The sequence below is a fragment of the Lepisma saccharinum genome, chromosome 11, assembly GCF_977018435.1.
Source record: "Lepisma saccharinum chromosome 11, izLepSacc3.1, whole genome shotgun sequence".
NCBI lineage: Eukaryota > Metazoa > Arthropoda > Insecta > Zygentoma > Lepismatidae > Lepisma > Lepisma saccharinum.
Window position 1 is genome coordinate 62,002,796 of NC_139239.1, and position 18,412 is coordinate 62,021,207.

At 37.0% G+C, this 18,412-nt stretch overlaps 1 protein-coding gene across 1 annotated transcript in view; it reads left to right on the forward strand.

Moving 5' to 3' along the window:
- Positions 1 to 18,412, forward strand: part of LOC145995278 (ATP-binding cassette sub-family G member 1-like) — a 49,573-nt gene that overhangs the window by 14,670 nt on the left and 16,491 nt on the right. The window contains exons 2-5 of the mRNA XM_083131866.1: positions 6,237 to 6,354; positions 8,043 to 8,232; positions 11,680 to 11,825; positions 15,287 to 15,525. Of these exons, the coding sequence (XP_082987992.1) occupies positions 6,237 to 6,354; positions 8,043 to 8,232; positions 11,680 to 11,825; positions 15,287 to 15,525 (693 nt within the window). The remainder of the gene's footprint in view (positions 1 to 6,236; positions 6,355 to 8,042; positions 8,233 to 11,679; positions 11,826 to 15,286; positions 15,526 to 18,412) is intronic.

Genomic DNA, 18,412 nt, shown 5'->3' on the forward strand with positions numbered 1-18,412 from the left:
GAGGTAAGAGTAACGTTCACATGTCTTCAAGATGTTGCTGAAAATGAGAAATGTGTAGGGCAATTCCATGTGATTCGGTCCCTACGAAAAAATACAAGTTAAGTAACAAAGGTTTTATACTCATAAATAAATAACAGAAAATTTTGTCAACAATTTTTTTAGAAATATCAAATAATTTACCCTGAATTACAACGTTAAGATGCGTTGGTGCTTATGATTTCAAAATAATTTGTTTTAAGATTTAGTCAACGTTTAAAATACTGTATTACGGTCATGTCTGCCAAAGCAGTTTGTTAGTGTGAATATTATGCAAGCATTCGATAACATATTCATATAATTTACACAAATTTTCAGTTTCAAAATATGCTTAATGATAGAAAGCTATACAACTGGGCCAAATTGATACATGTGTACATTCACAATCTTATTTCACCCCGCTTTTATGCTTCTTTAGGCAAATCGGAGGCTAATGGAAGATATGTTATGGATTCAAATACAAGGGTACGATGTGTAACAAGAACTTCGATGAAATATTCGTGTGTAAAATTATCCAAGAATATATTACTTGTGTCTCAAACACAAATGTTTTACACATAAAGCATTTTATTGCCTAGCTATGTTAATATGAACTACAAGTGTAATAAATTTTATAAAATTGTTTCATGTGAACTGTTATTTTATTTTTTGTATTTGTGAAGCCTCGATGTTAGTAATTTTGATTATTAAATCAGTGATGATGTTCCATAATTCACTAACATTCTTCACGATTTTATTAACAGAGTGTAAACACAGTGAAGGAAATATTCCAAATGTTTATTTTCCAAATGAACGCTAAGATCGAAATATTATTTCTTTTTCAGTGAAAATGTTGGAACTCTTGTCACAGATCTTACTAACGACAATGAAAAGATTAAATTTGTTTATCTTTCGTTCAATAAAGTCAAAAGGATCGAAAGTACAATGTGACAAGTGATTTAGGTTTAGTCCTTATTCTTTATTCACATAAATGTAACATTGCCCTTGTACCAATTTCTTTCGCCTTTGCCGAGAGATTGTAGAAATTAAGTTTTTGTATTGAGCTTGTATAGCTTAGCTACACAGAATATCTGCATTATCTGGTTGATTAATTTTGGGTAAAGTTAAAGAAAATTTAATTGATTAGGTATCTTGGCAAGTTTACTGTCAACCTAACATGCGGGGTTTTGATTTAATCCATTGATTTTTACATACAAAAGTTCATACAAAAGCTGTAACGAGTTTTACTGTAGCTGACAAATATTCCGGATAATATTTTTCAAAGAAATGCAATGTTTAAATTTTCCCGCCAGGAAGTTTCTAACGGTTTTCAACTCTTTCCTTGTGCTACGGTAGGAATTTTTGTGATGGTCATAGTGACTTCCTGAATGAAAATTTTAGTGTAAATATTCAATATTCTACTATTTTCTTCTAACTACATTCGTCGGGAGGGTAAATGTCAAAATTTCACATCATAAATGAAATAATCATACCTATTCTCTACGATAAAAATACGACAATGTGTTTACACGACCGTTAAGACGATCGCCTCTAGATGATGACGTCTTGACTGAGCGCTGCGGCCTGAATCTCAAGATGGTCTTGGCTAGAGGTGGTGGTAAGCTGACTCTAAGGGAGAGATAGCAGTGTTTTAAGTAGCTATCAGAGGCGACGCCAAAGGAAGGTAGGGCCTTCCCGATGGCGCAGTGGTATCGTCGTCTCTTTGTAATCAAAGGGTCCCGGGTTCGATACCCGGTGGAGGCACAAGTGGTTCGGAACCCACTTGAAACTGTAGTTCCAGTCCAGATTAGCCTCACTGTGCATAAAGTGGACTTCAAACAACAAATCAAAATCAAATGTCAAAGGAAGGTCTGAGTGAGTCTTGGCAGATTCGTGATAAACATGAATTAACGCGTGTAAATAATAATGAATGTTGTTTAGATCACGTAATAATGTGAATATCAAAATAAGCTTTTTATTTGAAGATGTGGCTCACTTTTTTCTTAAGTCCTTCAGAAAGTCCGGTGCCGACACTGGTTGTTTAGTTTTTTTTTAAAAAAATAAAAGAAACCTGGACATATTTAGAGTGTAGTCAAGAAAATCATTACCCCCACCCCTCTCTCAAAATAAAGTGCCACGTACTATATTACAATCAATACACCATATAAACTTAAATACAAGTACCAAATCATGATATGAGATCTAAGCCAATACACAATAGCTTCATTCAATTTTACAAATACTAGCATATTACTATTTGCTAATCAATCGCATTACAAGATATATAAATGTATTATTCCATCAGATAGACATTCAGATATGAAATTCCTAAATTCGAAAGATAGTTTGTTATTGTATTGCACTTTCTTATTTAATTTGTAAAAAAATTAGCTGTAAAAAAATATAGTGTTCAGAGAGATTATTGTAACATTCTAATTTCTCGGAGTACTACCAATTGCAATACACTTGAATACTTATTGAAACAGGTGAATACAATTTAATAGCTATGTAATTTTCCTCGTTAGAGGAATATGTTTATTCTTCACATTGTAGGTTTATCAACGCCGAGAAGTGTGTATGTGTGCAGGGGCGCCGACTTGTCAAAATTATTGGGGGGGGGGGCCTCTGATCACTGAAATAAATTAATGAATGACTAATTCTCTCCTTTCTTTTAAGTTTTGGCCTCAGAGTTCGGAATCTCATAAAAGCCCACGAATTCCTCAAAAATATCAAAATTTTTATTCACAGATCTAATGCAGAATATTAATTGTCCACGGATGTATATGACACAAGTTTCGTCAACCATAATAGCAAAATATTCCCGACTTTTAATATCTGCTACCACGGAGCGCAAAACAGATATCCCTAATATATCAATGATCTCGTTCTGAATGTCATGTTAGAGCCATTTGTAGCCCAAACGTCCCATCCACTACCCTAGTTCATGCACATCGTCTCTTGAAACTCTTTTTAGTAAAAATTTTAATAATACTCATAATTACATACTTAGTATATAGTAATAAGTCATGTATTTTGCTGTCTCTGGTCATAGCCCCCCCAAAGTTGATGGTTTAGCAGTCTCAGACCCCCAAATTGATGGTCTAGAACAGTGGTTTACAACTTTAAAAGGTCCGAGGGCCAAAATTATATCCAGCAGTTGATTGGTGGGCCGCATTTTTTTGGGGGTGGGGATTAAAAATTACAAACATTTTAAGTACTGAACTGAAAATTTAGTACTTTCGCATGACCTAAATTTCTAAAAAGAGGCAATAAAAACAATGGAATCACAAATCAAAATTGTATAATTGCAATTTATTTCACAAAAAGCCCAATACTTATGGATGAATTGAAAGAAATGAAAAACACACCATACAAATAAGAATCCTTCATAGCAAGTGTTCAATGTGAAAATTGAGGCTGATCTTCTTCTTTTATTAAAGTTGGAATGTCCACTTCAATTTCTGTATTTGAAAGTCTCAGAAGGTGAAGCAGTGAAGAATCTGCCAATCGGCTTCTTTAGCGGTTCTTGATGAACTTCATTGAAGAAAAAAACACTTTCACACGTGTATGTTCTGCCTAACATCGATGTCATTCTTTGCCCAAAACTACGAAGGTTTGGAAAGCGTTCTTTTGCGAGGTATTTGAAAAACTCTGGCCCCTTTTCTAGCCTAGTTTGAAGGAACACATCGCCTTGCAAATCACACAATTCAAGTTGGAGAGACGCTTCTTGTTCTTCGGTGTTAACGCCAAGAGGATTGCTAAATAGCTGGATGATGCTTTTAAGTTCTTCAAAATCTTTAAATATGGAGTCAAAGTCATCCATTATTTCTTTAATATTTGCACTGAATTCAGAAAAGTTTAGTCATCCAGCGTTTGTTCATCTTCTGCTAGCCGCCGACAGCTTGGAAAATGGACCAGATTATTCCTCTCCAAAGTAACGTTGAAAATCTTCAGTTTATTACGAAACCCATATATGTTTCCCATTAAATCTGACACCAGCTGGTTTCTTTCCTGCAGTTTCAAGTTCAGTTCGTTCAGATGACCTGTGATATCTGTTAGAAACGCCAGTTACTTAAGGAAGTCCATACTCTGAAACTGTTCCAGTTGTGTTCCAGCGAAGAGGTGGGAAGCGGGCGAGTACATACCGCATAGCGAAGGGGTGGAATGCATGGTGTAAAAAGAAAGTTTCGTCATTTTAGATTCTTCTGATGATCATTATTGACTGCAAAATAAATTCTACCTGTGATATTGTCTTTCTTCACAGAGCTTCCGATCCTTCAGTAAAAATAGAAAGTATTTTAATAAAAATACATAAAATTAATGTATTCTGCAAACTGGCTTCGCGGGCCGCCAGTTGGAAACCCCTGGTCTAGAACATTTCAAATGTGTATTTGAAGTTAAGTTCATGTGGCACAATTCAGAGTAAACTTTACAAGAGAAGCAAAATAATACATTAGATCCTCTAAAGCAAAATGATTTGGGGGTTCTGCCCCACATTGTTAACATTGGGGGGGCTCGAGCCCCCCCAAGTCCCATGGAGTCGGTGCCTATGTGTGTGTGTGTGTGTGTGTGTGTGTGTGTGTGTGTGTTTGAATTCAAAAGTTCATTTCTTAATAATTTTATTGCAAAACTAATTAATGACTTTTTCTTGATTGCACAATACTGTAACTCAACACGCTATTTTACTGCAATATGAACAGCCATAATTTCGACTGTGTGTGTGTGTGTGTGTGTGCGAGATGTTTCTATATACGTATTTTGTCATTATATAGTATATAGAAGGAGATTCGGTGGTCCAATCGGCAGGCAGTCTGACTGCTTCATGGAAGACCCAGGTTCGATTAACGTTGTGGGTGATCTAAGGTTGGATTATTCCGACCTTATCTCTGCTGGGGTTCACCCAGCCTTGAACAAATGATTGCCTGGTAATAATATAATGCAACAGGCCGTGATGGCCAGGACCTACCTACCGACCGTTGCGGAGTGACGTGTGGTCAGCATGACGAACCCCCAGTCGTCGTTGTAGGTTTCCAAGACCGGGTTACGCTACTCATTCATAGCTCCCCAATTTCCTCGCGATGGTGGGTGGACACCGGTCCCATACACTGGCCCAAATCTCAGGAGAAAGGTTGTTACGCTTCCCTCAGGAGACTCGAACCTCCGCGCGTCCCGTAAACCGTCCGACGCCGTATTAGATCGCAGGGCAATGGGTACCTGGTGGGAAAAATAAGGACGGTGGGAATGTGGTGCTGATCACATCACTTCTAAACTGGCCGCAATCGAGAATGTGTGGCGCCCTCCTTCCACATTCTCCTGAATGCCTTCATGGTACGGTGCAATGTGCACCGGAACTTTAATATACTGTAAGTAACGAAGATATAATTACTTTCGTAACATCTCTGTTCTCCATTCACAGCTCAGGAGCGAATCTCAACCGCCAACGCCACCAATCAGCTTACGACTCGCTGGCGTTATCTCAATCCAGCGCCTATCGCTAACCCTCTTGCTCACTATCTGCACTGCTGGTAGGCTCGCTAGCTAGTTTATTGCAGACAGCTGGGGATGGTGTAAAATAACGACTCTGGTCATATGTTCTTCATGGAAACTTTTTTAAACATATTAATTTATGTTCTGCAAACAAATCGACTGCAGTTTTATGAATGAGAAAAGAACGGACATTTACGCAAATAAAGCCATCTACTTATGACAGTGGTCTTCAAACCGCGGGCCGCATTCTTTACTCTAGCGGCCCGATAAAGCCTTTAAAGAAATAAATGAAAACATTGCGATCCAGTGAAAAACTGCTTTGATGTAGCTACTACGTTGTACTGAGAGTGGTGGTTCAAAACAGTGAGAAGTATGCTGGAGATGTCTCAGCATTAAGATCTAAATTCGCCACAAGATTGCAAGACCTCAGGTCACAACAACAATCACAGTCCTGCCATTATGCTTATTTGTTGAGTTGAAGAGCCTAACCTCAATTCAGAAGTTCTCAGTGTTCTTTGCAATAGTTAATTACCCATGCTTGCTGTTGTGTTGTTTTGTGAAGTAAATGAATGTATCTTGAATAACATAAACCATGCAATTATTTGTAAAGTTGCCACTGCGTCTGTGAGCGTGCCTGGAACAGTGCGGCCCCTCAGTTCCTTATAGAATGTAAAAATGGTCCTCTATAGGAAAAGAGTTGAAGGCCACTGACTTATAATATTGTTTATTTTCAGGTAAGAAGGACATCTTGAAAGGTATCGATGGGCGGTTCCAGGCAGGGGAGCTGACAGCCATCCTGGGTCCTTCGGGATCAGGGAAGACATCTCTCCTGAACATCTTAACAGGATTCAGGTGAGAAGAATTTTAAATTGGTAGATAAACTTTTGTATTTTAAAAAGAACACACACACACAGAAACCTGAAGTTTCGGTATGTGCCAGTATTCGGAATTTTACTATTTAAAAAGTGAGTTACGGGTATTTTGTTAAAAAGAACAGTCACAGTTAAAGCTAATATAGAACGTTTCTTTGTCAGTTACTTTACTCTAGATACTCATAAGAGCCGCGGTGGTTCAGTCGGTAGAGCCACACCATAGCGGGTGATTTCAGGAAGGGCTCTGGCGTTCGCCCAGACATTCAATAAATTACCAATTAATATGGAATGTATAGTGATCTTTTGGTGCCAAAAAGTAAATCGATCAGCCCGAAACTTTGTACAACAGAAGAGTCGTCAGTGATGTATTTTTTTTTTTTTGTGCACTGTTAGAAAGTATAAACTTTAATGCATGCCGACACAGTGCAAGAAACCGAAATTATTCTACACGGAGAGGTCAAGGGTCAATACGCATAAGTTTTCACCTGCAGTGCGCATGCAGGACACGGTGAATGAACAATTAAAAACTGTAGACTTCGATATGTTCACAGACTCACGTTGAAAAAAAAGATAATAACAACAATTAGTTTGTTGTTCATAAATTTATGTAGCCTAAATATTGTGTACATAGACGCTCATACTTTCATGTATTCTTTTCATTTTCTTCTCTTCTCTCTTGTTCTTTATTCACAGTGTATTATGTTCAACATAATTGGGAAATGTATCCTGTGCTCAACAAATAAATAATAATAATAATCTTCTAATATACAGGGTGAGTCAGAAATATGGCTACACGTTTGGAGTTAATGTAGCGTGTTACTGTACAATGTAGAGGGAAATAGCGAATGGCATAATAAACTTCAAACATCATTTTTTTTTTAATTCAGACAAGAGTCACAAGCGTCCGAGCTTATGTCATTATAGTCAAGATGGTGCTGAACATGCAGCAGCAAGTTACGGTTGCCCATGGGTAATTACATACCAGGATGATCGTAAGAGCCGTGTGCACAGTTATGTTCTTAAACAACAATTTTATGCAAGCAGTCGTTTCTACCAGTTTTCCACAGTAGAAGGGAACAATGTTACGTTAAAATCACGTGTCGCTAATCTCACCGCGTCACGATCATTCTGGTATGCAATTGCCTATGCTGCAACTGTTCAGCATATATTCAGCGCCATCTTGGCTAATGGCGTAAGCTTCAGCGCGTGACTCTTATCTGAAATGAAAAGAAAATGAAGTTTCGAGTTTAATATACCATTCGCCATTTCCCTCTACGTCGTACAGTAACACACTAAATTTACTTCAAATGTGTAGCCATATATCTGACTCACCTTATAGTTCCTCCAGGGTCAAATATTTGCATCAAGAGGCAGGATGCAAAACACAGAGGATGAATTCCACCTCACCCCCTTCAAATACCATGCTAGATGAGATCTAAAATGTTATCTGCACATCATGAAAGAAGTTAGTCAAGCACTGATTGTCCCCTCTTTATCCCCCCCCCCCTCTTTCTTTCATTCATGATGTATATAGATCAAAGTTGGCCAATATGCATTGAGTAACTGCCAGCCCATCAGAGTATGTGTTTTTATGCTTGAATGAAATCACCATTCATCACAGGCATCTAGTAGCAGGGTACTTTATTAATCTTCTCACTTCTTCTTCAGGACGGTTGGCGCAATGGGATCCGTAAAGACGAATGGGACAGAACGCAGCCTGGCGGACTTTAAGAAGATGTCATGTTACATTCTGCAAGATGACCAACTTCATTCGTTCCTAACAGTTGATGAGGTGATGACCATTGCTGCTGATCTCAAACTGGGAAACAATTTGACATCTACAGAGAAGCAACTGGCAGTAAGTACATGTTCCCACAAATATGAAACTCACCCAGCGAGGAACATTTGAGAGAAGAAAATATACATAAGAACTCTATGGAGATGGTGGGTTTTTTTCATTAAGTCAAGCAGGTGACTCGCATTAAATGTGTGCATATTATTAAAAGCATTCTAGAAAAAAAAAAAACAGCTGTGCAGTGTTTTCTTCATAATGATACAGAATCGTATTCAGGGCTTATTTAGATTTCTCATGACCTTTTTAAAGAAATTACAGTGTAATCATCAATCACATCAAAGATTGCTGTCTGGTGACTATTGGCCACAAACTAGTAAACTTCTCTTGGTGAACAATTTTATAATTATGAATTCTTAGCAGCAGAATAAAGAAACAGCAGATGATCATATCAATCTGCAAGTTGTGATTATCTAGTTGGTACTTACCTCCTCAGTGGCAATGCAAGGATGGCAAAATTAGCCCATGTATCCTCAATAACTTGCCCTAAAAGAGAGAAGTGTTTGTTAGAACAAGTTTATGTGAAGATTGCAAACACCTTCATATTTTAAAAACTTAATAAAATTATGCCATGCACACAGCAAATACTAAGTATTTTAATTTAAAAGAAAAACTAAGGAAACTTAAATTTGTCTTTTTCATATGCAAGGTTTCATATGACCTAATTAACAATACAACTTTAGTTTGTTATATCTCATAAAGTTGCCTCTTTGACAAGTGCACATTGAAAAATTATATACACATTACAACATGTTGGTGTGTGTCTCAATAATGACATTAGAGCTGAGTTTGAGTTTTGTTTTTAAGTTTATTTTGTACACAGATTGGCTAATCGGGACTGAGTCTACAGTTTAAAATTGTCATCTGAACCAAAATGTGCCTCCACCAGGTATGAAACCCAGGTCCCTTGACTGCAAGGCAACAATGTTACCACTATACCATCGAGGAGGCCTAATAGGATCGTATGGGAACCTCTATGGAAGGTACTCAAGTGTAAATTTCTGTTCCTTGTAATACACCATGGACTGCGTTTTTACAGACAATGGCACCTTGACACCTGGCCATGAAGAAAATATTATTCTCTGTGGGACTTTTTTTCTGTGTTTCTTCATCAGTTTCATCTAATCATCATTCATTTTCATTGTTGATTAGCCAAAGTGGCTGTAAAGCTATGTAAAATGAAGCAATCAACAATAATAGGATGACTATATTAGGGTGACCAGACGTCCCCTTTTATCTGGATATGTCCTCCATTTTAGGTGTCTGTCTGGCGTCAAGGTGGATTTTTTAGAAATCTGTAAATGTCCTCTTTCTTGGAAAGAGTATAGCATCAATCATAGAGAATTCTTCCACACATAATGATCATCATTTGTTATTTGAGGTCTAAAGCATGTCACTTGGGGCACATTAATTATTCGAACAATGCTCACTGAGCATTTGGGAGCTGAATCACGGTCACTTTGCCTAAACTAGCCATCAATATTATTCTAAATAGTTGCTTCGCTCTTTGATCACGTCCCAGAGTGCCGGAATGCATGTAGTCTGTGCAGTTGCCTTTCGAGTCATACATATGCGATACAGAATTTTAAGTGAGAATTTTGATTATTAAGTTATATTTACTTTTATGAAATAACAAAGCAAAAGTGTAAATTCAACAATGATCTCACAAGCAAACACTTGTATCCAGCTCTCCATGATGAAAGAAGCGAATATTAGATAGACTGACTGTAAAGTGGCTGGTACATTTCCCTGCTGCTGAAAGAGTGCTAGAAATATTCATGTCATTAAAATCATATTTCTTGTCCCAATCTAAGCTACCTAAAAATTTAATTGTTTTTTTTTAAAAAAAAAAGAAAAGAAAAGCATAGCGAAGCTTCCTTGTTACGTTTGCATTCACTTACAGTGATATTTGATTCTAAAACCCAAGGATTGAAAAGGAGCAAAATTCTGTGCTTCAAATTATGGACTGGATGCACATAGTGGTTCGAATCCAACTTTAAACTATAATTCCAGTCCTGATTACCCCTTTCTGTGCATAAAGTGGACTTAAAATCAAAACTCAAACTCAAATTGTAGGTATGATTGTCAGGTGAGATTGCTTTCTTAAAGATAAAATTATTGAAAAATATCATCGGGAAAGTATCTTTGAGCAAAGTGTTGACAAGATTTTTCTACATTGATTAAATTAAGAGTAATGGTAAATGTGTTGCGATTTTTTGCAGTATCCTCTTTTTGATGGCTTTCTTTACCATGCTCTGTCCTCTTTTTTGAATGTATGTGTCTGGTCACCCTAGACTATATTATATCACCAGTGTTGGAATTGAAGAATTTATACAGGGTGTTTCCAGGCTGATGATACAAACTTTCAGGGATGATGGAGAAAGGCACATGTATCAATTTGAGATAAGGAACCCTGGTCCGGAAATGACTTAGTCAAAATTTATAAGCGAAGATCGGTGGATGAAGATGTAATACTTTTATTACCTGAATAAGTTTCACAAGCTGCTACATTCACAACAGTTGTTCAAAGTGGCGTCTCCCGGCTCCCCTGCAGGCATGACATTGTCGCACAAAGTTCTAGCATACGGGTTGGAACAACCCCGGAGTCGTTCGAACATTGTCTCACGAAGCGAGACTGCAGAAAATCTCCTCGCAAGAATTCTCGCTGCCTGGGTACACCAAAACTTTGTGCGACAATGTCATGCCTGCAGGGAAACCGGGGGACACGACTTTGAACAACTGTTGTGAATGTAGCAGCTTGTGAAACTTATTCAGGTAATAAAAGTATTACATCTTCATACACCGATTTTTCGCCTATAACTTTCAAGTAAGTTGTTTCCGGACAAGGGTTCCTTATCTCAAATTGATACATGTGCCCTTCTCCATAATCCCTGAAAGTTTGTATCATCAGCTCGGAAACACCCTGTAGAAAAAATAGATATAGCACATTCCTTTGGATAGCTTTTGCAAAATGTCCCTGTGCTCTGCCGAATTAATGTAACCACCCCTCTGCTGGTAATTGGTCAATTACACTCTGGTCATGCTGCATTTTAACTTCTCTGATAAAAAATCTGGTACAAATCTCACAAAACTTGAAAATGCATGCTGTTCTAATAACTTCACCAATCATCTGTTTGTTTAAATAGGAGCACACATTGAATTCTATTTGATATTTCTGTCTCAAAAGAATAGAATACTATATTTGGAGCAATAAATAAGCCACTCTGTTGTGTTATAAATTATTATGAATAGCACTGTTCATACACTTCCTTGTTACCTATCTTCAGGTTTTATTGTTAAAAGATTCAAAACATGTTAGAGAGTGATAATTATTTGTAAATGTGAAGACCTGAAATGAAAGACAGTATTTAAGAATCTTTATTGTTGCATATAAGTCAGGATTCAATTTCTAAGATGAATTAGGTGTTTAACTGTGATTTGTTCTGTTTCTAGATAAAAGATATACTGGATATTCTCGGACTCTCGCACTGCAAGAACACACCAAGTGGTTCCCTCTCAGGTGGACAGAAAAAGAGGCTTTCAATTGCTTTGGAAATGGTCAAGAATCCAGCAATCATGTTCCTCGATGAACCTACAACGTAAGTTTTGGAGTACAGAGGTGCACTTGCAAATAAGTTTGCGGACCTGTATGCTGTTAGATTTCAATACCAGACATTCTGTAGGTAATAACTATATACATACATATATGTATGTATGTATTTGGTATTTTGTTGCTAAGGATTGGTAAAAAAAAAAAAAAAAATACATTCATTTGCCTCTACATGTTTCTTGGATAATGCTTCCACAAATAAAATGAGATTATATCCCATGAAAAAATTCCATTTTAGAACATTACAACATTCAGGATCAAAATTATTTAAAAAATTTTCGTTACTTCTTTCAAAGTTGTATGTATAACACATCCACCATGGCTACAAATTTGAAACCGGAAGGAAGTACAGCATCTAGAGGGATAACTTTCCCCTCACCCACCTACAAATGATACCCTGCATTTGAACATAAATCAGCACTAGCTCTTGACACACAAAAACAACAAGAAATTGGTCTTAGGATCAAACATTGGAAATTAATGTACCATGAATAACCAATTTCTATCATTAAATCATTGAAGCATGATAAGCAGCAAGAAGGCATTTGCGCAGTGACAATTTTCTACTGCTGCATTAAAGAAAAGCAGTTTGCAGCTGTGCATACCATTGTTATAGTTTGTTCAAACTATCTGAGAAGTGAGAACTATTATACAGTTCCACATGGCCGTATTTAGAGTGTTTCTTTTTTTAGTGTTCCACCCCCACCCCCCCCCCACCCCCGAAACTTTTGGCATGTTGGATTAATGGAATTTCAGAAACCAAAATTTGTAACATATTCTCAAAAATGTATTCTCAGTTTTACAAAAATACTGTACAACAGGAAGACAATGCTGAAATGATCGAGCTAGAATTTTCAAACATTTTGGATTCTGAAATTTGAGGGATCCAGATCCAGGAACAGCACTGGAAAGAGGACAGCAGAAGTAAAAATGAAGGGTTTGCAGGTGAGCTGCAAGAATTAAACTTCCCGTTCCAACTTTTTAATTCCCTGTTCAGTATGGGTTCGAATTCCCCTTGATAAGAGTTCAAACCTAGATTCTCCAGATTTGCAGCACGTTACATTCACTATTCTACTCCCAGCAGTCGATATAGTACATATATTTAACCTATATGCGGTCCTATAAAACACATACTTGTATAGTGCATAGTGGTTTTATGTAATGCTGTTTGGTAAGTATAGGAACAATAGGAACAATATGAGCGTCGGAAAGTGGGATGAAACTGGTCCATAGAAACCCCCCCCCCCCGAATTTACATTGTTTATTGCAGCAGGTTACAAAATTGCAGAACGCTTAACTAAAATAAATTCCAGTTAGTTAGTTATCGAACAGAATAACCAAAGAAAAACAGTGTAACATGTAACTACTTGGAAACAGCAAATAGGACATATTGGGTACTAAGCCATATTGGGTTCAGGTACCTTAGTACAGTTTAACTGATAATAAGCATACTGTGTTTGCTGTATCTCAAATTTCACATTTTTTGTTGATGCACAAGAACATATGCAGGATTCTTATAAGGAAGGGGTAAGTAAGGTTAATTTCTTTCTAATTCTGCCTGAAACTCTGATGTGGAAATAAGCTTGTTCCTTAGGCTATTTAATCACCAGTCCCATACAATAATTAATGCATTGTCAACTGTGAAAATTCTCTTGCCATTTAATTTTCAGAGGGCCTGTGGCCCTTCTTGTGGACGTCCATGTTTATGTAGTATGCATTGTGTATTTGTACTATTTGTAACAATTCTGCTATCTGTAATTTGCTTAAAATTTATTTCCAGTCAATGGGTATCCCTTGCTTGAATTTGTATTTCTCTTTTGTTATTTTTCTACCACTTTTGGCTAATCACAACAATGAGGATGATTCGGTAAAAGAACATCTATATTCATGCCCAGGAAGGGACTGAAATCCAGAACCTTTGGCAGTAAGATTGAAAGTTAAGCACTTTCCATGCTTGGCCAACAAGTCAACAGGGTAGTCTTTGTAGTCTGATAGCTAGACAAACAGAATTTATGCTCAAAGTGGAAATTCCTAGCTGGGGGATGCTTCATCGAGTTTGGAGATAAGTGGGGATTGGGAGATGCTTCCATGATTCAAAATGGAGACAATGAAGCAGGTGGGAGGGATGCCTATTTTAATTCTAGCTGGGAGGAGGTCTTACTCAAATTTTCTTAACAGAGGGCAGTGGCATATTCTGAAAATTTGACCTGGTTTATCGTAACAATTTTTATTTATTGTATATAATATTATACATTTATTAGATATAACTAGAGCCCGGAAGTTTGGCAAAATGCCTCTTTTTATCTACTGCATATATTGATAAATTTTTTCCGGATATAAGTTTTTTATGTTGTTTCGAGTGTTTTAGAAGCCTTTTCATTTTTCCTATTTTGCCTATTTGGGATCCCACTGCCTATTTTTAATTATAATGCCTTTTTTGCCTTTTTCAATGAAATTGGACCATTTTTTTTAAAAAAAAAGTGTGTATATAAATTATTTTTCTCCCAAAAAACTTTGTTGGCATTTATTTTTCTTCCGTTTATTATTTGAATAATTCTCGCCTTATTTAAGTAATACTGAACTCATGCATGTTTCAACATTGCTGAAGAAAAAAATTGTGAGAAAAAAGTATTTCATGCTGATTTAGGATATTGCCTTTCGGTTAACATTTTCTTGTGCATGATTGAATGCTGAAAACCTGTTGCAGAACATCTGCACAATTACGTCATCACGTCCAGCGTCCCTGTCAGGAGGTTATTGACAAGAAACAGCACTAATGCCCAAGGGCCTTTGCATGGATTCCAAAATCAAGTTCTCTATCATTAGTTTACTTCTGCACTTTGGAGGGAAAGGATCATGTAGTTGTCATCATGCCGAAATTTAGTGTGCCATTCAGTAGTAAGTTACATGGTTACGTGCATGAATTTGGTGAAAATTGAAATGCTCTTCCCAATGTAGATTTTAACATTTTGCCAGAAATTATAGATAAAAGTAATAGACTTCCAAATGTGCCTTTTTTTGGTTTATTTTGCCTTTTTTTCATATTTAGTGCCTATTTTCCACATTATAAATGCCTTTTTGCCTGCCTATTTTAACGAAAATAAATGCCTGAACTTCCGGGCTCTAGATATAACAGAAATAAAACACAAAAGTAAAACAAAAACTTAAGTCTGACAACTTCAAATTTTCCGGCAATTTTCATTTTCTGTCTGTAAAGCAGAAAACTGGGAGAATACGCCACTCACTGGGGGGATAGCATCCACTTGCATTCCCCCCATTGCAAGCACAGATTTGAAGTTCATGCAGTATGTCAGTACTTTTCACTTTTGTTCTATTCTGTTTTATTTAGTTCATCAAGCATCCTCATCTTTACATTTAACATAGAGATTTAGAAATAAAAATGCTAAGATTACCATTACAACAATACCAACACTATGATTTTTTTTTCAGGGGCCTTGACAGTCAGTCATGTACTCAGTGTGTTTCAATGCTAAAAACCCTTGCCAGAGGAGGTCGGACAATCATTTGCACCATCCACTCTCCAAGTGCTTCCGTGTATGAGATGTTTGACCATGTGTATGTAATGGCAGAAGGAAACTGTGTTTATCAGGGGTCGTCCAACAACACCATAAGTTTCTTGGACTATGTGGGTCTCTCCTGTCCCCAGTATCACAACCCAGCAGATTTCAGTGAGTCATAAAACCACAATAATGCAAAGTTTCAACCCCAAATTATATTTTGTCCCATTATGAGCAGTTTCATTCTTGAACAGTTGTTCATTATTTGCTCTGGTTGTCTAATCACAGAAGTAATTCAATTTTAGCACACGCTAAGAGCTTCCATAATAAATATTTTGTTTATATATTAGAACCAATACTCCTTTCAGCAAATTTGATGGATAGAATAATGAAACTGAGTACAATTTTCAAATATATAATGAATTACAGGATCTTCTGTTGATGATAACATTAAAGTTGAATACTTATATTTTATTGTGAATAAGAAAACAAATCCACAGATAACAGACATGGTTATTTGAAGTGTAACACAACTATAACAACAACTGAGTTTGATGTCAGAGTGAACACGCACAAAAATAAAATAACAAAAAAGTTCACTATATACAAATTACACTGCACAACATATTTGAAGACATTTTCTGTCCTTTAGATGAAACCATGTGATTTGGAATTGACAAAGCATACAGAATTCAAGTGTGAAAACCGTATGCTTCCATCATGCATCATTTTCATTGGACAGCCACCTTATTCATTGCTACAAGTATGTGTGAAAGGCATATTACAATACACTGTACAATAAGAAAACACAGTAACAATACCTACGAACATGACGTTGTGGAGCATTTACGCTTGTACATATTTCTAGGAGTCTCCCTGATGATAGACCAACAATAGTCAGCAAGCATACTGCCGTTCCAACATCTTCTGAAGCGCTTTTCAAACACAGCAATGTCCTGGTGGAACCTTTCCCCATGTTATCACTGACTCCTCCCAGGTTTTGCGGGTAAAAGCTCACATGTGAGTCCAGAAAGTGTAATTTGAGTAACACGTGGCATTCCATGACATGAAATCAGTGCACCATGTCACGAACAATGGCTTCATAATTTTGTGCTTTCAAATTATCCAGGAAATTAGAGCACACCAACTTGATTTACTGCCATGCTGCTTTGCTGGGTAAGAAAGTGTGTAGAATCAAACGCACCATCATGAAGAACGATTCTAATTTGTGTGTTAATAAACACACCTTCCATAACCTTTGAATTTCTTCCAGACCTTGGCCTTCTTGGCCTACAGCTTTGACAAAGATTTTCATCAAACCAAGCTTGATGTGTTATAAGGGCAGAAAGACATTCTGATTGATTGATTGTATTAATTTTTTTGGTTGCATCGGCACGTGTGGCCATTTTGTACTCTTCAATACATGCAGGGAAATATTCCCTTATCTAAGATTCTTACTTAAAATGTTAAAACAAGGGTTGCAAAAAGCGCAAGGTTGTAGACAAGACAAAAACAATACATTAAAAAGTCGAATTAACTAAAAGCTTCCTCACAGATCAGCTAAAGCTAAAATCATTTGATAAAACACTGTCATCATCTCCCAACAGGGATGAGAAACAGCTGGCGAGATTAGAAATTTGCCGGAGGAAAACAAATTTGGCACATTCAACAAGAATATGTAGAATTCTTAAAACGACATTACAAATACAGCACATGGAGGTTCCAACCCTTGCAGCAAGTGACCATGTCCAATACGCAGTCGAATAGGAACTACTTCTTGACTAGAGAGAAAGGGAGGAACGCCATGCACCTATGTTGGGCTTAATCACGTGAAGCTTCTTCCTCATTGCCTCATCCCACATTTTGGGGCTTGTCAATTGGATCTAGTGATATGTTCTTGATTCCTGTCATAGTGGCTAGTGTTTACGGACATAATGATTTTCTCTGTCCCGACTGTCCCACTCACAGAAGAAACCATTTGTATTTCATGTAACCTTCTTGCATACATCTTATCCTGTCATACCAATGTATAATTTTGAGCATTCATTCTTTTTAAAACACGAGAAACACGCTTTCGGCTATTGTACCATACGTTCCTTACGTAACTTTCGAATTTTGTGTTTTTGGCTAAATGACACGTGATACATGAAAACAAATTGCAGATTCGTTTTTATCATGCACAAATACATTAGAATCACACATTTTCATCTAAAAGAGAAATGTCATGTTGTGCAGTGTTATTAGTGTTTCATTACTTGAAAAAATAAAGTATCTTTAGTGAGAAATGAAAAGTTCTCCAACATTTTCAATTATGTCATAATGTCAACAATAATATTTCAATTAAAACCAAATGCCCACTAAGTGGGCATTCCCCACCCCCGATCCTGCCAAAGCAAAAAGCTTATAAAGCTTAATTTGCACAGTGGCCATGAGACTAATCAAGCATTTTACATCGCACACTATTTTACCAAAAATAAGAACACTGAAAAATTATGTCATTGTTCTGTTTCACTGTTTGTACTTTAATAAATTTATGCAGAGGTGTGTACTACTGAACAAAAAAATTATGTTGCCATGAGATAAGATTAAGGGTGGTGCCTCATTGCCACCATCACACAGAGATTTTCAGCTGCACAAAGTCTTGGCCAACCCTTCACTAAGCACAAAATGGTGTCTGAAACTGAAGCCAGTCAAAGGTTTTGTTAATGTAGATATGTAGCAGCACTACATGATCTAAATATAAAATGTTTCACATGAACCTAAAAGTATGGAAAATCATACAGCATATCATGTGAGGTTTATCATGTGCTATACAAACCTGTCATGACGATCATGAGGCATGCTCTTGTGGTTCCCCATAATTATAGAAATTAGTAAAAAATTTCTAGTGGCCGTGGTGGCTCAGTCGGTAACGCGTCTGACTACCATGCTCAAGGTCCCGGGTTCGATCCCCGGCCGGTTCAAATCCGGGAACTTTTCTAACGTTGGAAGTGGCCCTGGCGCCCACCCAGTATCGAATGACATGGGTACCTGGGGGAAACCCTGGGGGGTAAAGGCG